The 24,731-nt window shown below is 45.1% G+C and overlaps 1 protein-coding gene across 4 annotated transcripts in view; it reads right to left on the bottom strand.

Moving 5' to 3' along the window:
- Nucleotides 1-17,487, bottom strand: part of GMDS (GDP-mannose 4,6-dehydratase) — a 327,410-nt gene extending 309,923 nt beyond the window's left edge. Inside the window, exons 1-2 of one of the 4 annotated variants that reach the window (XM_075585821.1) lie at nucleotides 17,322-17,487; nucleotides 15,729-15,894 (exon numbers count right to left, since the gene is read on the bottom strand). In XM_075585821.1, coding sequence (XP_075441936.1) covers nucleotides 15,729-15,815 — 87 coding nt within the window. In that variant the 5' untranslated portion in view covers nucleotides 15,816-15,894; nucleotides 17,322-17,487. Of the gene's footprint in view, nucleotides 1-15,728; nucleotides 16,065-16,892; nucleotides 17,105-17,321 lie in introns of those variants that run through there. The other 3 variants (XM_075585820.1, XM_075585819.1, XM_075585822.1) reach the window with 3 other exon arrangements.
- Nucleotides 17,488-24,731: the final 7,244 nt, after the last annotated feature.

Below are 24,731 nucleotides of genomic sequence, written 5' to 3' on the forward strand. Positions count from 1 at the left end.
TTCCTAAAAACCAGCCTAGGACCAGAATCAATTAAAGGATTAAGGAATTTATCAAGTTTCAGATCATTCAATGTTTATGCATAATTGCTTTAATTTGATAAGCCTGACAATTTATTTGGAACTAATAAATCAGATCTATCCACCCACTGTGCACACATAAACGCATCTTCTACATTGAAAGGTTTATAACCCCGTGAATAAACCTAGTCTTGAGATCCTCCGATTACGCCAAAAAGGTCTCTTGATTGGAACAATTTGTTTTGAGTCTCAGAATTCAGCCTGAATAATTGAGTGTGGGTGACCGCTGCCTGGCCTAAGAAAGGCATTATGTTAGGCTGCTGTCACGCTTGCTCATGCTGAGGGCCGTGACAACTCTGAGCATGAGCGCTAGCCAGTCCTGCAGGAATTTGCTAATGGGGGGTCACGTGACCCTTAAGCACGCTTGGAAATCAATTTTCCCTGTCTCCCCAAGCGCTGAGCATTGCTAAGCGTACGTGCACATGCGCATCGAATGACATTGATTCGATGGCGCCAAGCGCACGTCGCTGCCCCGTGGACGCAGCCTTAGTTGGCTTTACGATATGTGCCTGTCTGAATAGTAGACTCCTTATCAATATACAAGGACAGATCTAAATAGTGAATGTGGTGATGGTGATAAAAATAAATGAAAGTGAGGTTATAATTGTTAGTATTAAGAGTATTGATAAACAAAATGAGAGCGTCAACATTCCCATCCCAAATAAAGATAAGATTGTCTTTATACCTCTGGTAATAAATAATATGATGACAAAATAAAATTAGAATCCCCATGTGTATAAACTCACAGAGGCCCGTAAAAAGATTGGCATAGGACGGTGCAAAGGAAGCACCCATAGCAGTGTGAAGAAAGAATTGTGAATCAAAAAGAAAATAATTGCATGCGAGTAAAAAAAGAATCACATCCAAGATGAATGTATGGAAAATGGAGCACTGTCCAGTATGCAAAAACGATCCATAGGGAGCTCACTTTAAAAAAAATACTTTATTGGATCATAGAAGCAACCCCTACAGAGGCAGGAACAATGATCCAATAAAGTATTTTTGTTTTTATATTTAAGCCCCCTCTGGGTCATTTTTGCATACTGAATAGTGCTCCGTTTTTCTCTCTTCTTGTTGTTGCCATTTACAGCGGATTGCACATCAGAGGACCTCCAAGGACTGGATTCAAGACTTCCAAATAAGTGAGTCCTTCCTTTACCTTATTACTGTATCAGGATGTGTGCTTACTGTGGAAGATTATAGTTTGTGCCAGCTTTGGCTTCATGTGTTATACCGACAGGATACACTAGGGACTATTCTCCACGCACCATTATATGGACATTAATTGAAGGATTTATAACGAGTTTCCTTACTATTTTACCGGCCGGATGTGTGTCTGAGCACCAGATCACGTTCCTCCAAGATGAAAGTAACCTGTGCCATAGAAACACCTGAATGTTTTAGAAAACGGCATACAGCGGCAATCTCCAACTCATGATCGTGTATAAGGACATGACGTCCATCGTAATCCATAGATATGATTTAGACCATGACACTTTGTGCACAGTGGTAAGAAGATTCATAGTATATCACGTATAAATGACGGAAGTCTCTGCACTAAGGGCAGTAAATATAAATCAATATATTTTGAGAGCCCTTCTCCCAAAGATCCAATACTTGCCACTATGGGCCTTCCTGGAGGGCAGGTCAGTGACTTATGGATCTTTGGGAGATGATGGAAGATGGGTATAACAGGAGATGGAACAAAAAGAAAATCACGTTCCTTGCCACTCAGAACATATACTGTAGTACCTTCACTAACTCCAACAGAACTTGAAGATCACCCAAGAACAACTGGGTAGGATCCGGTTTAAGTTTAGAATAAAAATTGGTATCATGAAGCTGTCTGAGAGCTTCCAATCTATATTTCGCTGTGTTCTTAATAACAGCACCTCCCTTATCCGCATTTTTAGTAATATTCTTATTGCGTTTTAGTGCACTCAAAGCTTTTTGTTCCGTCTTAGATAAATTATGAAAAAGAGGATGTGAATCTGAGAAGACTCTATCCAAAAGCAGTAAATCTTGTTCAACCAATTTCTCAAAAGTTGATATATAAGAATCCTTAATCAAGTTAGGATAAAATCTCGATCTTTCTTAGGCCCGAATCTGTTCAGCCAAAAAAAGCAGTATGCTTAGTGACTTGCTCTGCTTAAAGAGAATCTAGATCTTGAATATTACATTGTCCCCTAAAGGAATTTAATGATTCTATGGTGTCGGAAACAACTGCCAATTGTTGATCAGGAAACAACTTATTTTGGATTGTCACTGGGCAAGAACCTCTGGAGATGGAGCTAGAATCTTCACCCCAAGAAAAGTACTTAAGTGAAATTTTTCTAAAAAAATTGTTGAAAATAAATTGGTGTTTAACAAATTAAAACCATTTGACAGTGCATGTCACGTACGCCCCACCTGTGAGCACGTGACCTGCATACAGGACAAGGGTTAATACTCTGCTCGCAAGCTGCCCCACCCTTCACCTTCGTTAAGGTCCATCTAATTAGTAATATCTCCCCTAAATCCTTCCCATACACCACACTAGTGGGCATGTGACTTAGAAATGCAATCAGGGTTAATACACACGACTACTCCCGCCAACTCACCTTTCGCCTGCGCAAGGTACCTCCAATGAATTAATATTAGCCACCTACTCAATTGCAATCATATCTATACGCTTCCACCACCCGGGACATTCAAATAAAAGATGGAATATTAATATTTGCCAGCATCCTAGGTCCCTATTTATGATAGAAAAAACTATTCACTTTAACACACCAAAATCCGTTGTAGCAAAATGTGTCCGAAAATGTAAATACTCTCTCTAGAGCGTTCAACAGTTCATTCAGAACTCAAAGCATCACTTATGCTATCTGTGATTTGCTAAACAAATCAATACCAACATCTGACAAGTGTTCGCCGTCAGATTGAAAGAAGTCGACTGTCTTGTGATTGAATTCTGGGTGGCAGATCACCCATCCCCCAGTTGTAATCCAGGGGGAGCATGAAGGGAAAAGAACATAAAATAAGAAAAACAATCTAAGTGCAGACAATAAAATTCAAGTGATATAAATTCTGCGTTCTTTCTTGGCTCATATGTGACGTCTACTTACAAGATGTAAGTCAAAATCAAGCGGTTTTGACACTCAATGGTCTCTGCTGTGCAGGTATTCCCACCAGGTGATAGGGTCTCCAGCTCTCAGCTCTGCAGCAAAGTGTATGTAAAAGAAATACAAACCATAGTGCAGACCAGTATAATGTAAAAAAAACTAGACTTTATGGGGTTTAAAAAATGAACACTTACAATAAAAACAAGTATTTCAGGCATGTACCACAATCATTGTGATCAAAGAGAGAAGATTTTTTGGTTTACACTTCAGGCTCACCCGCCTCCTCCGGTGTCACTTGGTGTGGACCACCACTCTCAGGGACTTTGTACCTCCAGCGGTGGGCGCATTGATCCAGGTCTCTCCCCTCGTGGGTTCCCTCTTCTGTGGGTCGATCACCTTCACCTGTCCGTTCATTCAATCTCCATGTTAATTGTACGCAAAGCTTGCGTAATCTTTCTCTCCCAGTGCATTATTATTAATAACCAAATTGAAAAACTGAAGGTTGGAGATGGGAGGAGAGCAGATTCTGCTCCCTCGCTAAGGCTCAGCAGCTCTCTCCTGCCTGGCACTTCAACCTCCCTGTGATTAATAGCAGCTATCAATCACAGGGAGGTTGAAGTGCCAGGCAGGAGAGAGCTGCTGAGCCTTAGCGAGGGAGCAGAATCTGCTCTCCTCCCATCTCCAACCTTCAGTTTTTCAATTTGGTTATTAATAATAATGCACTGGGAGAGAAAGATTACGCAAGCTTTGCGTACAATTAACATGGAGATTGAATGAACGGACAGGTGAAGGTGATCGACCCACAGAAGAGGGAACCCACGAGGGGAGAGACCTGGATCAATGCGCCCACCGCTGGAGGTACAAAGTCCCTGAGAGTGGTGGTCCACACCAAGTGACACCGGAGGAGGCGGGTGAGCCTGAAGTGTAAACCAAAAAATCTTCTCTCTTTGATCACAATGATTGTGGTACATGCCTGAAATACTTGTTTTTATTGTAAGTGTTCATTTTTTAAACCCCATAAAGTCTAGTTTTTTTTACATTATACTGGTCTGCACTATGGTTTGTATTTCTTTTACATACACTTTGCTGCAGAGCTGAGAGCTGGAGACCCTATCACCTGGTGGGAATACCTGCACAGCAGAGACCATTGAGTGTCAAAACCGCTTGATTTTGACTTACATCTTGTAAGTAGACATCACATATGAGCCAAGAAAGAACGCAGAATTTATATCACTTGAATTTTATTGTCTGCACTTAGATTGTTTTTCTTGTTTTATGTTCTTTTCCCTTCATGCTCCCCCTGGATTACAACTGGAGAGTGACGATTTGTGGGACTAGCGAAACCAGTCCCCACCAGCTGGGTTTGAACCTTTCAATAATATTATCACGTTATTTGAACACAATATCACTGTTTAACAATTAATTGATTTGGTCAAAATATTCACTGTATATTATTAGTGTACACTAATAGAGTTAGCGCCGTTTTCTTTCACCTTCACGTAGCACAGATCACCCATCCCCCACACTGCGTTACAAAGGTCGCTACCATTGTATTTACTTTATGCGTGCTCGATCGATGTTTTAATAGATATAAAAATACAGTGCTTAGATTACAGAAAAAAGAATTACAAGAACATACAATTACAATAGGTGCAGAACAGTTTCTCAAAATAAAAAAGGATATAGCATAGGATATATACATTACCAGATGTCATATGTTTTCTCCCAGAGAGGTCACTTGTACATAACATGAGATATAACGTGTTTGGTCCAAACATACCTCTGTTGAAATCTAAAAATCTAATACCTTGACTGTCTTACCACTAAACCTGAGCAACAAATTAACATCTGTCCCTTATTATCTCTTAACCATGTGGTGTGTGGTGTCAGAACATCCTCCTCTGACACGATTACAGATTTGAAACTCTTATTATGCAGAGGAGATGACATAACATGATATTCTCATTTTTAATAAAGACACTCTTTTGTTTAGTACTTTCTTAGCTACGCCCCCTGGCCATCCATAAAGCCCTTATTAAGAATACTTTGAAAAACCTTCTGTTTATGTCAGAGAACCCATGCTGGCAAAACATATGTTTTTCTAGATTCTAATCGGTTTTTAACACTAGGCTTGCCTAAAGTGTTACCGGACCATAACCCGTTGCTTTGTATTTTTAGTACCCAACTTCAAGTAGTCCCTTGTAATGCTCTCACAGATTCATGACAAGTCAAACCCCAAAGAGTGTATTTTTTTTTACTTCAAACTTCAAACTGTAGCTCATTAACCCCTGAAGCACCAGTTTGACTAAAATGCATCTCATGATATTATCATGACCGTGCAAAATTCAACCCCTTACTGAGTAGAGACAATTCAATCTGTGTCAGCATTAGGTGACTAAGTGGTATGTTTAGTATATGCAGAGGCAATAGAGTGCTTCAGGAGTTTCTGTGTTTGCGTTAGTGGTCATTTTGAGATGGTGTTGACAAATGGAGTCCAGTCACTAGATGGATTATCTAGTTTTCTGAATATCTGAAATTACATATACCCAAAATAACCACATCTGAAAGAAAACCCTCACGCGCCTTATCATACATCCATAGGCGTCTAGAACAATTAGCCGTGACCATTTCAGCTCACAGTCGTTTCACCACTGGGACTTTTGGCCTAACCACTTACCCTAAAACCTAAAATCGTAACACTAATTGTCCTAGACGCTGAAGCCAATTGTCCCTTTCCGTCCCATACTGGTGCAAAGGTCTTTACTGTTCCAATGGCACAAACTTCATACAAAGTTTTAATCACAGATAATTACAATTATGGGTGCGGACATAGAAATTTGTACATTATCACTATTAAGGGCGACACATTGTAGTACTTTGTAATCAGATTATTTTTTTCTATTTTCACATTAAACTCAAAACAAAAACTATTTAATTGGTTGGGTTGTGTTTCGGGACCCAGTGTATAATATGAAGTGCAATTTTTTTCTTTGCTATAAACCGAGGGTTTTTCATTACTTTTCTACCCAATATTTTTTTTTAATCTACATACAGTAATGGTTGTTATAAACAAGTATAGAAGATTCAAATCACACTGAGCACAATCCTTTCACATATTTGTTTACTATGTAAAAAAGGAATACATTGCCATTTTCCTTGGATCCCGTGTAATTCTTAACATATCTTGTAATTATAATTATTGTTCTTCACCTTAATTAATGAAGGCGGTAGAATTAGTTTAAATGATCTAAAAAAGGGATGAGGGGTTAAACTGTTATAAACAGAGATAAAATGATCGAAACAGAAAACATGACATGCTGACAAAACAATTTTAAAAGAGCTACGTGTACTTTTTTTTTTTTTCTATGAGAGTGAGAGCTGTATCTTAACTGTATGCCAGATGCTGCCAACATCAAAACCCCACATATAATGGGCATTAGATAATGATGTGAGACATCCCAGTCGTTGTATACTGGCTTGTCACCAATGAAATTGCCATTGGCCACAGCTTGCTCACTACAATGCCAACAAAGTTAAATATTTTCTGATACAGAAGGCTTCCACTTGTAATACCCATGCTGCTATACTACAGGTCATACTGCAGCAATCGCTCCCCCCCCCTCCCCCGCCAGAAGCCTATATAAAAAAAAAGTTTAACTCCTATAATGATAATTTCTTGACACCTGAGCGTCTTGCTCTTTTCCTTAAATGATTTTCTAGTATTACAAGCACGGTTTTCTTAATCTCCAGCTTCTGAAGTTTAGACTGCACTCAGCTCTGGGGGAGAGCTTCATTTGAACCTTCCAAACACTTAATATTTCAAACCCGTAGATCTCCTGAATAAAGCATCGGATTGAACAAAAATGTTTAAAAAAAAAAAAAAAAAAAAAAAAAAAAAAAAAAAGCTTTGGAAAAAGCAACAAAAAAAAAAGAAGGAAGCAGAGAAAACTGCTTATTTAGGTAAGCAAAAAAAAAAAAGTGAGCAGCACTTTAACAAGAAAACTATGCACACTTTTCATAAGCGCTGGAAGCAGGTTAATTAGCCATTGTTCTGAGGACAGAGTGCCCTGAAGCCACAAGGAGAAATAATACAAACTGACTAAGAACTAAAAAAGTTAATGCAACTCTGTGATCAGATGCATTGTACATTCTTCTGTATTTCATACGATTTTCAAATGACCAGAGAATTAGGGGAACCCTTTAAGGATGTCCTACGAACCCTGATTGAAAAACCACTGTTCTAGGTGGTAGTACATGTTGGAATATAACAAAAACAAAATTGCTATTGAGAAGTGTGTTATGATAACGATATATCGTAACAGGGTGTCATAATGTTGGCTACACTGTATCTCCATTCAATAGGGAAAAAATATTCATTCAATATTCATTGTTTAAGCATTTTTTTTTTTTTTTTTTTTAAACATATAAGTAAATCAAAATAATGATTATGGTAGAGGTTCTCAACTCCAGTCCTCAAGCCTTCCCCCTAACAGGTATGCGTTAAGTGCAGTTTTTCTTTAATAAACAGGGACCTGAGACCTTGGCAGATATGTCTATATATTACATATTTCTTTGGTGGTGGCAGTGGAAATATGATTGCAAATCGAGTAAGGGGTAAATATTAACTCATTGAAAGTATCTTGCACAAGAGAAAAGTGAGTTGGCTTGAGTAGCCATGCTTATTAACCCTGGTTGCATGTGCTCACAAGTGTGCTGTTCGTCACAGATGGTATATTGGGACAGGTTGAGGGGAGATACTGCTCATTTGAGGGACATTTGTGGAAGGTGAAGAGTGGGTCAGCTGGGTAGCTGTGTATTAACCCTTGTCCCATGCTTACAGGTGTGCTGTATGTGACAATTTCTAAGATAGTACTGTACACTTTTTAGTCAACATTTTATTAATGAGTCAAAGTATACAAATGACTTGCAACAACCAGAAGTTTGTGTCTAATCAGATCTATAGCTTTATATAAAAATCTGGATCATTAGTATGCCATTTTTTTTTTTTTTTTGTAACTTCAATTTTTATTGAGTTTGTTTTCATACCAAACAAATCATTGCACATACGGAACTGTCATACATTGAAAATATCACTGCCTAGTATGCCTTTAATGTAATGCACTCACATTTTTATATAGGAGGGGAAAAAAAGATAGTTTGAGATCTACATCTCTATCAGCTGTATTAAACACACCTCTTAGAGTACTGCATGCGATTCTATTTTGCGGTTTTACAATTTAACCCAGAGTGCACTTGTCCCCCTGCGTTTGATCTGTCTAGTAACTGAGGGTCTATGGACTCTAAGACCTTCTTTAGGAATTCTGCTTGGCCTTCGTTTGGCGTCCTGTGAACTACTAAGAACCTGCCCTCCGGGTCTGCGATCCCCTTCTCTGTTTTAAAAGGGATACCCTGTTTTATAAGGATGACCTTTTTTTGTTGCTGAAGGAGGAAGCTGTTTCTGAATGAATTGGGTGGTTTCTAGACATTAAAGTGGGTCTCCTGTAGGAACAGTATGTCTCCTTAGAATTCTTGAAGAGCGAGTCTTCTCTTTCTATTACATTGTAGGCCCTTCACACTCAGTGAAACGACCTTGATTGAGGATGAATTGGCCATTAGTTAAATAGTCAGGGGTTTTCTTTGACTTTTCTACCACGCTCGGGAGAGATTGGTTTGGGCCTCGGAGCAAGCATAGGTATGAGCGGAGGGGTTAGTGGCCCTGATTGCTAGTGTCACTGGTACTCTGGGAAGTTGGGGAGGGGAGGTGGGGTGTTTGAGGTCGTTGGGTGTGGGCAAAAGAAGAGAGAAAAAGATGGGTGTTTAGGACACCCATAGACATCAAGGTCAGACAGGGGGCCGTCTGGCATCTTGTCCATGGGATACCTCCCCGTCCCTGGGGTTGGAATCCATGAGAGAGAGAGTGAGGTATGGGACCCTCACTTTCTGGAGTATATATTAGTTCTAGTCCTTTAGTTTCACCTGTATATTTATTTGTTTGCGATCAGTAGGTGTTTTAGGGCTTTCCTCCCTCTTTTGCTCTTGCCAAGGCCGTGGCAAGACCTGGATTAAATATTGATCTATTTAGACTATTGCTACTGCGGTTTTAGGCTTTGTTCGTGACTTCTGGTTTCTCATGTGTGTGAGAGGGGGGGGGGTGGGAAGGAGTTGGGGGAGAGGGGGTGGAGAGAAAGTAGGTGGGGGAGAGGGGTTCATTTTCATCACATTGCTTCATATTATACATTACATTTCACATTACTTTTCACGTTGCTATATCATAGCATAACATTCCTATATATAATTTCAATCAGTCAACAGCTCCACTGTATGTTACTATAGTTCCCTTAGTTGTAGCTTTTAGTGACGATCATAGCTAGGGTCTTAAGGCATTTTGCTCACCGTGCATCTCTTTGGGGTAGACGGGGTGTGGGTAGTCGGGATGGGGGGGGGGGGGGAAAGATATGGGTTGGTTCAATTTCATCATATAACATTTCACATTGATATATCATAGAATAACATTCCTAAATACCCTTTCACTCAGCAGCCCTGCCTTGCGGGCAGGAGTGTTGGTTGCGGGGGGGGGGGGGGGGAGGGGCGGGACGATAGGTGCCGGGGGCAGTATGATGGGTGCTGGGAGGAGGGTAATGATGGATGGTAGGGGGAGAGAGGTGGAGTGCGGGGGGGTGCAGCGTGCAATTCTATTATAAAAATTCAGTTCCAAATTGTGGACTTGAATTTCTGTTCTATATGTACAGACAGTGGTGGCAATTTTTTTAATAAGAAATTATAAATGAATCAGCACAGCAAGTTTAAAATTGCGGATATAATCTTTGAGTTTACGTCTGACCCTCACAAAAGCAGGAGCAGTAACCATGCACGTGGAGAGTGGTCCGAGTGAAAGACACCTGGAGAAACACATGGTGATTAGGAACAATGAAGGAAAGAGAAGAGGTATGGAACAGTTTATTAGATAGGCTAGTGTCAGTAGACACTGCCTGCAGGCAACACACTTTTCCTGACCACTGTTTCAGTGCAGCTTACAACTGCCAGGTCACTGCCTCTTATTCCAACTCATCTCTGCTAGTAGGCAGTCTGCCCTGACGAGTCTGCAAACCAGTTCCTGATGGAAAAAAAAAAAAAAAAGGAAGGGGAATAGCCCTTCCCTTCTAATTACTTTTTAAATTATCTTTTTTTTTCTGTCAAGAGAATATGCATATGAATTTATAAGGCCTGAGCAACTAGCTGTATGAAAAAGGATCACAAGGTTCACTCCGAGAAATATGCTTGTTAGTCTCTAAAAGTGATTTGTTTGCCATTCTATGCAGAGGACTAATGTTAAGATAGCATCATTTTCCCTTGCACAATAAGTCGGTATTGTAAGTATTAATACAATGTCCATTCAGAAAAGACAAAGTAAACAATGCCACAAGGCATTCCTGGAAAAGGACAGTTAAATAATCCAAAAGCTGCTTAAGTTTTTTGCAAAACGTCAAAACAAACTCTTATTCACACTTTCTTTACAGTGATATTGTACATCTCCCCGTTTCTTTAGCAAGACATCCCTGCAAAAATGCCATCTCTCACTTTCCTCAAAAGCACCAACACAAGGGACCTATGTTGGAGGGGAGGTTATGTCTTGGAAGTCCAGGCAATTGTGGGTTATCCAAAACAATCCGTTCTTGAAAATAGCATTGAATAGTGCATCATCGGAAAGCAAAACCCATTTTCCCATAGGATCAATGTTATAAATTGAGGTTACGTTCCTGACCAAAGCCAAAAAGGCCCTTATAACACAAAATTACCCAGAATATTGTACTCAGGCAATAATATACAGTATGCACTACATACAGCAATTAGGATGTATTAATGAAATATAATGATATAGAAACTTGCAATACTGTACACTATTGAAAATAAAATGAGTGTCGGATAAGGCGTTTTTGGCGTTGGGAAACTGCCATTAGTATGTATGATAACGCGTCGGATATGACGTTCATCGGAAAGCCGGTATTGAACTGTAGATTAGGCCTCCTCTTGCACAGCCATCTACAATGTAACCTAACAGGGCAATTGTTACAACGTAGGGCAGTCTCCTTTTATGCAGTAAATGCAGGAGAAGCACATGGACCAAGTGATAAGGGAAAAGGGACAGCAGCATGCTTGATTTATGCCACACTCAGCAGCTGAACTAAAAGATACTAAGCAACCCGGTTTTGAAACAAATCATATCATGAAAAATTAATATTATGGTGGATATGAAAATTATTAAAAATCCTCCAGCGTACACTATTTTGTGTTTGACATTAAACTAAAAAAATAAGTTTAAAAAAAAACAATCAAACGTACATTCAAGTCTCAAACCTGTTCCAGCCTACAGATGGAGAAGGCTATAGCACCCGCTGGCGTGCAACACTGTGCAATAGCGACACCCCTTTTTCACACGTGGCTAATGCAACTCAATGGTGACTGCTCCAGCTGGTGTGTTGTGTGTCCTGCTGCAATAACAGCTTCTACATCTGTATTTATCATGTGTTTCAATGCAAGATACCAAGTTTCTTGAAGAGGATATGGAAAATAGCACACTTATGAGTTCTTCACCAATTGCGGATGGGGTTTAGCGACTGCAACCTTTAGTCACTTATATGCTGTTGATATTGCCAACTGTTCTCAATTTAGTGAACAAACCTCTTTAATGCATCCTTTTCCACTGCATACGTTTCCAAGCATATCCTTACTTATAAATGTACAAAGCCTTCACCAATAAAAGCTTGTATGTAGTTTAGAAAGCAGCAATCCACGCATATATATTTTGTTACCTTATTTGAAACAAAGGACCCACTTTAGCCGATACTCTGCACTCCAAACTACAGGGTCCCTCCGGTTTATGAGATATTAATTTTTGGATATTCTCTATAAAGAATTCTTGTCCAGGAGAAGCAATAAGGCCACTAGGGTCAGCCTCATTCTGGTAGCCAATAGAATGCTGGGATCTCGTCCCGTAGCCATTTTGTTTTTTTACCAACAAAAGAAAAAAATGCAATACCTCTACAATCTGGGGGTCTCCAGAGCTTTGATTGACAAAGTTTGGCTTAAGAGGACCTGCTTATGGGATTTTTTTTCCCCGGGGGAATATAGCGGGGTGAATTGCTGCTTTCAATTTTAAAACTATAAATCTGTACTGGATGTTACCAAAATGTACACTTTTTTCATTTTTTTGGCTTCTTTGTGTGTTCAGCTGGAATTATAGATTGCAGATCGCATGCTCCTGCTACAGAGAATTTACTAAAGCAGTCACGAGTAAAAAAAAAGCTGTGTGTGCTGTGCACGTGCATAGTAAGTGAAACTCCTTTGACTTTTGTCACAGAAATTGACTTATAACGCGCGTGCTCGGCACAGATGTGTCAGTCAGTGTATGTGTCAGTGAGTGAGTATGTATGTGTGTCAGTCAGAGAGTATGTATGTGTGTCAGTCAGAGAGTATGTATGTGTGTCAGTCAGTGTGTGCGTGTGTGTCAGTCAGTGTGTGCATGTGTGTCAGTCAGTGTGTGCGTGTGTGTCAGTCAGTGTGTGCATGTGTGTCAGTCAGTGTGTGCATGTGTGTCAGTCAGTGTGTGCATGTGTGTCAGTCAGTGTGTGCATGTGTGTCAGTCAGTGTGTGCATGTGTGTCAGTCAGTGTGTGCGCATGTGTGTGTGTGTGTGTCAGTCAGTGTGTGTGAGTGTGTGTCACTGTGTGTGTGTGTCAGTCAGTGTATGTCTCTCTCTGTGTTGTGTGAATGTCTTTGTGTCAGTCAGTGTGTGTGCGCGTGTGTCAGTCAGTGTGTGTGCGTGCGTGCGTGTGTCAGTGTGTGTGTGTGCGTGCGTGTCAGTCAGTGTGTGTGCATATGTGTGCATGTGTGTCAGTCAGTGTAGGTGCGTGTGTGTGTCAGTCAGTGTGTGAGTATGAGTCGTCAGTGTGAGAGTGTGAGTCAGTCAGTGTGAGAGTGTGAGTCAGTCAGTGTGAGAGTGTGAGTCAGTCAGTGTGTGAGTGTGTGTCAGTCAGTGTATGTCTCTCTCTCTCTGTGTTTGAATGTCTCTCTGTGTTGTGTGAATGTCTAGTTGTCTTGTGCCCCCCTCCCCCCTCGCACGCAAATTCTGCACCCCTCCCCTCGCACGCAAATTCTGCCCCCCCCCTCGCACGCAAATTCTGCCCTCCCCCCCTCGCACGCAAATTCTGCCCTCCCCCCCCTCCCACGCAAATTCTGCCCTCCCCCCCCTCCCACGCAAATTCTGCCCTCCCCCCCCTCCCACGCAAATTCTGCCCTCCCCCCCCCTCCCACGCAAATTCTGCCCTCCCCCCCCCCCTGCCACGCAAATTCTGCCCTCCCCCCCCTCCTGCCACGCAAATTCTGCACCCCCCCACCGCGGGGCACATGCGCCCGGCACGGGCATGAGTGACTGAGCCCCTGTGCCACGCGGGTTGCGCCCGGGTTTGTGCCGTGTGCCAGTGGAGGGCTGAAGGACTAGGAGCGTATGGGGGGGGAACGACTCCGCTGCTAGCCGCTTCTGCGCATGTGTGGCGTCCGTCAGCAGCGCCATCACAACTGCGCATGCGCGGCATGGCAGCGGGCGGGGAACAGCGTTACAGCGGCCGTGGGACCGTTAGGAGCGTCGGGTCAGCAGCCGGGTGTGTGGGGGGGTGGGTGTGTGTGTGTGGGGGGTGCGGCGGCGATTAGGAGCGGCGCCGGCGGCTGTCGCCGCCGCCGCATGTGACAGGGGACGTGTGAGCGGAGCGGCGTCCATTACGTGACGTCACTTCCGTTTCACATTTCGCCCCCCATCTATCCAGTTTTATCCCATCAGAGGTGCCACTAAAGAAGTTTCAATTCAAATAGTAAGACAGGAATAAAAGAGAATATATCATTTTTAACCACTTCAATGAATTGCAAGACTACCTGGGCAGAATCTGCCATTCAATTCGCCTAAAAGCACCAGCGACAACAAAAGTGAGGATCGAGATGACCGATATCATTGGAAGCCAAAGCCAGATTAACTCCAGTACCTCTTTTATAGGTTTCACACTGTTAACGTCATTTACAGGGAATGGCGATGTCACTTCTGCAGACAAGCAGCTCTGTGAAGTTAGCACCACCGGAAACCACTATTGGTGCTGCCAACTCCCCTGTTTGGATGTAACCTTCCTGGTATAAAAGACCATAGATTGCACAGTGATTCCTATAGTTCAGCGACTCCCAAAACGGGTTCTAGGGGTTTGTGAGGCGTTACCCAAAATAAATACATAATGGTGGATCACAGGCAGTACAGCAATGGCCATTTCGCCGCCGCTTCCCAGATGGGACATTTTTTCCGGCGCAGGTAATGTGTCTCCCAACCCTAAAAACCTTACCCCATTAACCCTTTACCCTAAAAACATTATCCAATTACTCCAATTACCCAATTACAGTCACCTACCTCAGGATCCAGCAGCCATGTGTCCCTCGGTGGCTGAACGTCAGTCTTGAATAGTCCCAAAGTCCCATTCCAGTATAGTGGGCTCCTGAGCCCATATGGGGACTGCACACTTAGTAATGTCCCAAATTGCACCTTAGGCTGCGGCCATGGTGCAGCGATAGGCGCTCATGCTTGAGCGCCGTCATCAACTCTCTGAGTAGGAGCGCTAGCCTGTCCTGCAGTAATTTACGAGTGCGAGCGGGGGGCGTGGCACATAAGGGAGGGGGCGTGTCATTGCCTGGATCGGGGTGTGTCAGTGAAGGAAGTATCGTGACGTCACATTGTCAGACAATGCCATGTCATGTGACCCATCAGCGCGCTTAGAAATCAATTTTGTCTGTCTCCCCGAGAGCAGAGCATTGGAAAGCATGTGTGCATACAGTGTGGACATGTGCACCTACTATCATGTATTCGAACGTGCCAATCACACGTGGCTGCACGCCTTAGCGTGGGTAGTACATTTGGAAATTACAGCAGGTGCTTCCAAAGTCCTTCCCCACAATGCTTTGCATCCACAACAGCAAGGCATTGTGGAGCGTGAAATGTCACCCATGCTGTTTGCACACACTGAGGTGCAGTTTGGGGCCTTATTAAGTGTGCATTCCCCCACAAACTCAGGACACTACACTGCCTGGGATCTAACTGCTTTGTTAGCAATAATCTGATGAGTAGCATGACGATTTATTAAAATCGGGGATGTGTGAAACAAATATATTCTAGCAGTGGGTGCGCAATGTGAAAAAGGTTGGGAACCACTGCAATAGTCCATTGTTATGCCCAGTTGTTAATGTACTGTATTTAATTAGTATTACCCTTTATTATATTCTAATATCTTATTGCAGTGTTTGTAGCTAACAGCCACAGAGGGATGAACTTGTTGCCCCATGTCATTTATTTTACTCTTAATGTTTTAAAGCTCTCTTAAAATGTAAATATAGCTTTTTAGCTTTCAGTAAAATGGAAGTGGTGCTCTGCAGCATATATAAGGACACAGCCACTGACAAAGTGCTGAATATACAGCATAACAACATGACAATAATGATAATTATGCAAAACCAGTCCTACCTGGCCAGTAATTCCAGTGATGAGGGCCACCTTCCTGAGCTTCCCTTCAGAGGGAGACCCTGAACCGCTTCCCTGCTTTTGTGCCATGTTTATACACCGTGTTGCTTCAGAGTATATAGAGGTTGGTGCCTTTGTGAGTTCGGTGCAGTCAGTCTGGCAGGTCACGCTGAGGCAGGAGGGAGGAGAAAGCAGGAAAGTGACAGGTAAGACAGGTTGAACTGCAGTTAGCACAGGATTTCTGAATTGTGACAAGTATTTCCGTGAGGTAAATGGGGTTGGGATAGATTATATTTCTAGGAACACCCTACAATATAATGTGTGCCTCTTGCCACCAATAGCCACTGACGGGGGTAGGACAATGTACAATAAGGAGACTAAGAGAAAGGTGTGACAAGAAAGGGGAGGGAAGGCAAAAACTGGGCAAGGAAAAAAAAAATCACATGAAATGTAATATGCAAAGGTGGGGGGTGGGCTGGGAATATTTCTAAAGGTAATAATGAAACGAATTCATGAGTGAAGGCAGGTGCAGTCATACATATTATTGTGTAGTTATATGGTAACTAAAGGGCTATTAACTAATTAGGTGTAACGTGGATAAAGTGCTCAAAAAACAATCTGCAGTACGCATACAGATGGCATGGTTACAAGGGGTATGCCGAATATATGTACATATACTGTAAATGCATGTATATAGATGGTATCATGAAAATGGTGTGTAGAATTATAAAAGGGTATAGCTGTGCCAAGGGACACAGAAGAAATTCAGAAGTAGGTAGGATTGTGTATATGTAGAAAAGTGGTTATAGAATATGTATATACACAAAGGTAGATATGAAGTAATGTGTATGAGTGTGCAATGGGTAGGTATAGAAATATATATTTATGTAGCCGAGTGGTTATATCAAGAATATGTTTGTATACACTATGTGCAAAGGTGGTTGTAGCAAGAATGTGTGTATATGTGCAGAGAAAGGTATAAAGAAAATCTGGATATTTGTACAGAGGACCTATATTTGCATGTTCAATATAGGTACAGCTAATGCTGTAGAAGGCATGGCTTGTCTTGCAAGCAGGTATGCAAGTGACACAAAGCACAGCAGACAGGAAGCGGCAAGAACCGGGTGAAGGGAGTATGGCCACAGGGGCTTGGTTTATTTCCGAGACCTTTAGTAGAAGATGGGCATAGCAGCAGGTGTTGCACACAGGAAAGATAAAGGGCTGGGAAAGAGGAGGGGAGTAGCTGGTGATCAGTGCTCGCTCTTCCTCCCGGGGCTTGTCTTTCTCTTCCTGTTTGACGCCTGCGATATTGAATGAAGCGGCTCCTACAACAGCCAACCAGAAGCTGCAGCCTGCCCCTGCACGCACACAGGATGCTGCTCTCCCCTCCTATCTACACCTCCCTCTGCCGCTCTGCGCCTCCCTGCACCTCCCACTGCCGCTCTGCGCCTCCCCCTGCTTCTCTGCGCCTCCCTACATACACACAGGGCTCTGCGCCTCCCCCTGCCTCTCTGCGCCTCCCCCTGCCTCTCTGCGCCTCCCCTTGCCTCTCTGCGCCTCCCCTTGCCTCTCTGCGCCTCCCCTCTGCACACTCACACTGCTCAGATTAGGATCTCCTGGCCTTTCCCGGATCTGCTCTGCTCCTGTTGGCTCGCACACAGGGGCTATATCAGTGACTTGCAGTCATGCTCTGCTTTAAGCCCTGCTGCAGGAGCATTCTAACATGCAGAGTTGATCGCCACAGGGATGGGGAGAAAGGCAAATCTGGAATGACGTCAAGGCCCCTTCAGTTGATAAGGGGTTAAAGAGTCACGTGTCCTTCACTGACAGCAGGACCAGCCCTATCTGCAAACAGTGCATGCAAATACAGACACCTCCCTTTTCACTATGTGCGTGTACGGAGACAGAGAGTGGCGTGGCACTAATGTTAACTCAGAGGTGTACAGCAACTGAATGGTTATGACATTGAAATCCCCATCATCGTTTTGTGATAGAAAAGCACTGGTAATTAATAGAAAAGATGCAAACATGCAAATACAATAAAGGCGAGTTGGAAGAGGGGGATTCTGGTGCTGATGCCAGGTGGTATCTTACAGCGCCTGCTATGTGTGGAGGTCTAAAATCTCTCAGTGCAATAGGCTAAGAGATATAATATGAATAGCAGTGCATTCTGCTTCAGAAATGCAAGCACCACTATATTTACTATGCTTAAAGAATATCTCTGGATTTATCATGCAACCCTAGTTATCATAATCAGATACACGTTTTGGACCAAAAACTTACATTTTAATGGAAAAGTACTCTTGATATTGTAGTGTTGCCTGCATATGCTTAAAAATCAATCAATCTGACTCCAAGTAAATCAATCTGAAAGTTGATATGTGTATATGATACCATATAGAGATTAATGTGCCAACATTATATTGCAACATTAACATACATTGATATAATGTATACAATGTGTCTATTTACCCAGCAGCCTATAACTTCCTCCCGCTTTTATCCAGCCTGCAATGGTTTTCACCTAGATTATCAGGAATCCGACAGTGCTACAGTAGTTTGGATTAGACTGTCATGTTGGTGTTAGACTGACATATTAGGGTAGGGGTTAGACTGTCATATTAGTGTAGCCCCCTTTCCCCACGTGTGCTGCTAATACCTGCGTGGCAAATAGGAGGTCTGATCCTCCGCCACGGGGAGGCTGGGGTGTGTATATCAATATCTACTAACCGCGCCTCCACCTGAGAGGGATCCTTACGCAGTAGGATGGCCCCTCCCAAGACAATATGTTCAGTAATGACACACCGGTTATAGGCAACAGTATTTAATAACAATGCTTTAAACATAACAAGAACACATACAGTATATCGGATAGCGACCCGCGGAATATCTCCACAGTACTTGGGTGCAGGGGCACCAGTGTCCAGGCTTTAATAGCCACTCCCACCCCAAGTGTGTAGCAGCGCTGCCACAAGATGTGCTGGTGCTCTTGTAGAGATACCTTCCGGGGCTCCAGCACCCGGGTGCCGCTGGGTAATAACAGGCAACCGATCCGTCTGTTCCACCAAAGATCCGCGTCCATGTGGGGTGGCCTCCAGCCAGAGCGTCCCACCTTAAGATAGTCTCTGAGTGTAGGACCTGGTTTGGTCACAGATGTAGGCCGCGCACACCGCGTGCGTCAGTCACCGCTGGGCTAGCTAACACTAGTGTACTAAGGGCAGCATCCCTGCCTTGGGGCCTGCCCTACAACACACAAGCTACTGGTGAGGGGTCTAGCTAGGACCTAAGGGGGTGTTCTGGCCAAGTCCAGCGGAGCAATGCTCCCTGGACCTTACCTATCCCCTTGCTGTCCTGCTTCCGACTGGCGTGCTTCCCTGAGCACACCAAATGTAACAACTTTGTGCTCTCGAGAATCCTGCAGCCCTGTTGGCTAAATTCCCCCATGTGGTCCTCGCCCAAGGGGCTGCTAGGGTTTGTAGTTCCCCTCGCGGAGCTAATTCCTGATGGCCGCCGCTATGCCCTTGCTACTGCGCATGCGTAAGTGTGTAGCAATATGGCCACCGTACCGGGGAACAGCTCTGCGCATGCGTAAAGTGCCGCGTGCGCCATTCTCAACAAGGCAGCACCCGCTGTCAGGTGCACCGCGGACCTCCCAGCAACTCGCTCGCCTGCCACAACCTCAGCCAGCCGCGCTCCTCCCCACTGCATCAGAGGTAAGGTGAAGCCATGGGGGTCCCAGAGGGGGACCTGGCTACATTAGGTTAAGGGTTATACTAGCATATTAGGGTAGTGTTAGACTGGCATATTAATGTAGCACCTTGTTCCCCCACCCTAAGTGACATCATATAGCTACCGGTGTATTCTGGTGCTGGTGCATACCTGAGAGGTAGAACAGAAGGCCTGAGATCTCCGTTAGGGTATAGGGAGACATCAGAACAGGCTATCAGTAATGGTTCTTCGATCAGTGCAGCGCCTCCAGCCCAGGAGGATCCTGGTGCAGCCAGGATGAACCTCATAGGCAACTCTTCTTAGTGTTCACACTCCAGACATACATAGACCAATCGGATAGCAGGTACTGTTCACCAATGGGAGCACAGTTTTTTCAAAACCTGGAGAGGGGGAAAAAAAAGTGTGTTTGTATTACTGCAGTTCTTTGTGCTTTAACCCTGCAGCTTGTTGGTTGCTTGCTTGCTGCTTGCTTTCTTTTCTTTATTATTTATTATTCTTCTTTAATTCTTGTGCTGTGCTTTGTGCATTACGTCATGGTAACCGCCCCGCCATGGCCGCGCCCACCTCTCCCATTTTGCCCACGCCTCTGATCGCTGCCTACAGACCGCAGATCACGGTTTTGAGTTGAGCTGTGCACGCGCCACCAGGAAGCCAGGCGTGCATGCAACAGCCTCCAGCGGGACCTTAGCCCTACTCTAACCTCCAGAGGGAAACCCCCTCCTTCCCAGGGGAGTGGCTTGTAAGCCGGCCTCCTATCAGTCATAGGCCCCCCCTTGTAATACCAGGATACTCCTCAACAGTATTAGGTAACACACATATAACAATACATCCAGGCGCTGCAGGATTTGTTCCCAACACTGCCCACTCTTTACTGGGACTTACAGTGCTAGAGGGGCCAGAGAATTAGTCGTCCATGGGGACTTGGCTACATTAGGATAAGGATTAGACTGGCATATTAGGATAAGGATTAGACTGGCATATTAGGATAAGAGTTGGACTGGCATATTAGAGTAGTGTTAGGGTGACCAGATTTACAAAAGTAAAAACCGGGACACATAAAAAATGTTTTATAAACAAATGACATCATCAACTGCGCTTTATGTTTCCTTTATGTCTCTCCGCCCTTCTCACACACACCCTATTCTCTCCCCCCCCATTCCACCATTCTCATTCCCCTCCCATCCCTGCACCCCCATCCCATTCTGTCTCTCTCCCCATTCTCTCTCTCCCCATTCTCTGTGTCTCACTCCCCCATTCTCTGTGTGTGTCTCTCTCTCTCCCCATTCTCTGTGTCTCACTCCCCCATTCTCTGTGTCTCACTCCCCCATTCTCTGTGTGTCTCTCTCCCCATTCTCTGTGTCTCACTCCCCCATTCTCTGTGTGTCTCTCTCCCTCTCCCCACTCTCTGTGTCTCACTCCCCCATTCTCTGTGTCTCACTCCCCCATTCTCTCTGTGTCTCACTCCCCCATTCTCTGTGTGTCTCTCTCTCCATTCTCTGTCTCTCTCCCCCATTCTCTGTGTGTGTCTCTCTCTCCCCCATTCTCTGTGTGTCTCTCTCCTCCATTCTCTGTGTGTGTGTCTCTCTTTCCCCATTCTCTGTGTCTCACTCCCCCATTCTCTGTGTCTCACTCCCCCATTCTCTGTGTGTCTCTCTCCCCATTCTCTGTGTCTCTCTCCTCCATTCTCTGTGTGTGTCTCTCTCTCCCCCATTCTCTGTGTGTCTCACTCCCCCATTCTCTGTGTCTCTCTCCCCATTCTCTGTGTGTCTCACTCCCCCATTCTCTGTGTGTCTCTCTCCCCATTCTCTGTGTGTGTCTCTCTCTCCCCCATTCTCTGTGTGTCTCTCTCTCTCCCCCATTCTCTGTGTGTCTCTCTCCCCCATTCTCCGTGTGTGTCTCTCTCTCTCCCCCATTCTCTATGTGTCTCTCTCACTCCCCCATTCTCTATGTGTCTCTCTCCCCATTCTCTGTGTGTCTCTCTCTCTCCCCCATTCTCTGTGTGTCTCTCTCACTCCCCCATTCTCTGTGTGTCTCTCTCTCCATTCTCTGTCTCTCTCTCTCTCCCCCCCAATTCTCTGTGTCTCTCTCTCCCCCATTCTCTGTGTCTCTCTACCCCATTCTCTGTCTCTCTCTCCCATTCTCTGTGTCTCTATCTCCCCTCCATTCCACGTCTCTATCTCTCCCCCATTCTCTGTGTCTCTCTCTCTCCCCCATTCTCTGTGTGTGTCTCACTCCCCTCCATTCCCTGTTTCTCTCTCTCCCCCATTCTCTGTGTCTCTCTCCATGCTGTGTCTCCCTCTCTCTCACTCCCCATGCTGTGTGTCTCTCCCACTCCCCATGCTGTGTGTGTGTCTCTCTCTCTCTCCCCATTCTCTGTGTGTGTGTCTCTCTCCCCCATTCTGTTTATCTCTCTCCCCCATTCTCTGTGTGTCTCTCTCTCTCCCATTCTATGTGTGTCTCTCTCTCCCCCATTCTCTGTGTGTCTCTCTCTCCCCCATTCTCTGTGTATCTCTCTCTCCCCCATTCTCTGTGTCTCTCTCTCCCCATTCTCTGTGTCTCTCTCTCCCCCATTCTCTGTGTCTCTCTCAATGATGTGCCTCTCTCTCTCTCACTCCCCATGCTGTGTCTCTCTCTCTCTCCATGCTGTGTGTGTGTCTCTCCCTGTGCTTTGTATATGTCTCTCTTTCCCCCATGCTGGTTGTGTGTGTCTCTCTCTCTCCCCATGCCTTGTGTGTGTCTCTCTCTCCCCCATGCTGTGTGTGTGTCTCTCTCCCCCATGCTGGTTGTGTGTGTGTCTCTCTCTCCCCATGCTGTGTGTGTGTCTCTCTCTCCCCATGCTGTGTGTGTGTCTCTCCCCATGCTGTGTGTGTGTCTCTCTCTCCCCATGCTGTGTGTGTCTCTCTCTCCCCATGCTGTGTGTCTCTCTCTCTCCCCATGCTGTGTGTCACTCTCTCCCCATGCTGTGTGTGTCTCTCTCTCCCCATGCTGTGTGTGTCTCTCTCCCCCCATTCTCTGTGTGTCTCTCTCTCTCCCATTCTATGTGTGTCTCTCTCTCCCCCATTCTCTGTGTGTCTCTCTCTCCCCCATTCTCTGTGTATCTCTCTCTCCCCCATTCTCTGTGTCTCTCTCTCCCCATTCTCTGTGTCTCTCTCTCCCCCATTCTCTGTGTCTCTCTCAATGATGTGCCTCTCTCTCTCACTCCCCATGCTGTGTCTCTCTCTCTCTCCATGCTGTGTGTGTATCTCTCCCTGTGCTTTGTATATGTCTCTCTTTCCCCCATGCTGGTTGTGTGTGTCTCTCTCTCTCCCCATGCCTTGTGTGTGTCTCTCTCTCCCCCATGCTGTGTGTGTGTCTCTCTCCCCCATGCTGGTTGTGTGTGTGTCTCTCTCTCCCCATGCTGTGTGTGTGTCTCTCTCTCCCCATGCTGTGTGTGTGTCTCTCTCTCCCCATGCTGTGTGTGTGTCTCTCTCTCCCCATGCTGTGTGTGTCTCTCTCTCCCCATGCTGTGTGTCTCTCTCTCTCCCCATGCTGTGTGTCACTCTCTCCCCATGCTGTGTGTGTCTCTCTCTCCCTATGCTGTGTGTGTCTCTCTCCCCCCATGCTGTGTGTGTGTCTCTCTCTCCCCATGCTGTGTGTCTCTCTCCCCCCCCATGCTGTGTGTGTGTCTCTCTCTCCCCCCCCATGCTGTGTGTGTTTGTCTCTCTCTCTCTCCCCATGCCATGTGTGTTTGTGTCTCCCCCCATGCTGTGTGTCTTTCTCCCCATGCTGTGTTTCTGTCTCCCTATAATGTGTGTGTGTGTATGTGTGTGTCTCTCTCCCCATTCTGTGTTTCTGTCTCCCTATAGTGTGTGTGTATATGTATGTGTGTGTCTCTCCCCATTCTGTGTTTCTTTCTCCCTATAGTGAGTGAGTGTGTGTCCCTAACTGTCACTGTGGAATGGGGGGGGGGAGCCATCTTGAGCCCTGGCAGAAAACACCAGAAGTTCTCACTGCTGGGGCTCCGCTGACACTAACTCTGCCCCCACCCTCTGCAGCTAACCCCAGCCCCAACCTCTGCAGCTAACCCCACCCCCACCCTCTGCAGCTAACCCCACCCCCACCCTCTGCAGCTAACCCCACCCCCAACCTCTGCAGCTAACCCCGCCCCCACCCTCTGCAGCTAACCCCACCCCCAACCTCTGCAGCTAACCCCGCCCCCACCCTCTGCAGCTGCAGCTCAGGCTCTCTCCTACCTGCATTCTTGCTCTCTGCTGCCCCCCCCCTGCTCTGATGGTCAAAACCGGGACAGCCACAGAAAAACAGGACATTTTAAAGAATGTCGGGCAGCTGGGACAGACATTAAAAAAACGGGACTGTCTCAGCTAAACCAGGACATCTGGTCACCCTAGGTAGTGTTTGACTGGCAATTTAGGGTAAGGGTTAGACTGGTGTAACACCCCTACCCCCACCCGGCTGCAGAAGATAGGGTGTACATGCAATCTGTCTCTTTCTTACACTGCAAACAGGATTTGTACCTGCTTCAGCGTAGTGTTGCTCAGCCAGTTGTACCTTTGTCTCAGGGCTTCTCCAGTGGATCCAGGCCAAGGCTGTAGTGAGGAGTAGAATAAGTAGAAAGGGCACCAGGACTAGGGTGACCAGATTTTCAAAATGAAAAACCGGGACACATTAAAAAATTATTTATAAAACAAATTACATCACGTGACGCACCCCGTTGCCATGACAACGAGACACTGACGTCAGGCGGTGACATGTTGTCATGGCAACGTGGCATCACGTGATGCCTCGGCGCCATAATACGTCCCGTTGTCATATCAACTTGATGCCGCGTGACGTCATGGAGTGTCTCGTTGTTATAGCAATGGGCATTACGTGACGTTGCTTAGCCATGTTGATGGAATTTGGAGGGGAGGATGCAGCCACACACAGACACATAGACAGTGACACAGTGACAGTGACACACACACACAGTGACAGTGACACACAGTGACACACACACACAGAGACAGTGATACACAGTGACAGCGACACGCACACACAGACAGTGACACCCACCCACTGAGACAGTGAAACACCCACCCACAGAGACAGTGAAACACACACAGTGACACACACACAGTGACAGTGAGACACACACACACACAGTGACACACACACAGTGACCGTGACACACACACACAGTGACAGTGGCACACACACAGTGACAGTGACAGACACACACACACAGACTGTAACACACACAGTGACAGTGACACACACAGTGTCAGACACACACAGTGA

Source organism: Ascaphus truei, chromosome 2, assembly GCF_040206685.1.
Source record: "Ascaphus truei isolate aAscTru1 chromosome 2, aAscTru1.hap1, whole genome shotgun sequence".
Taxonomy (NCBI): Eukaryota; Metazoa; Chordata; class Amphibia; order Anura; family Ascaphidae; genus Ascaphus; species Ascaphus truei.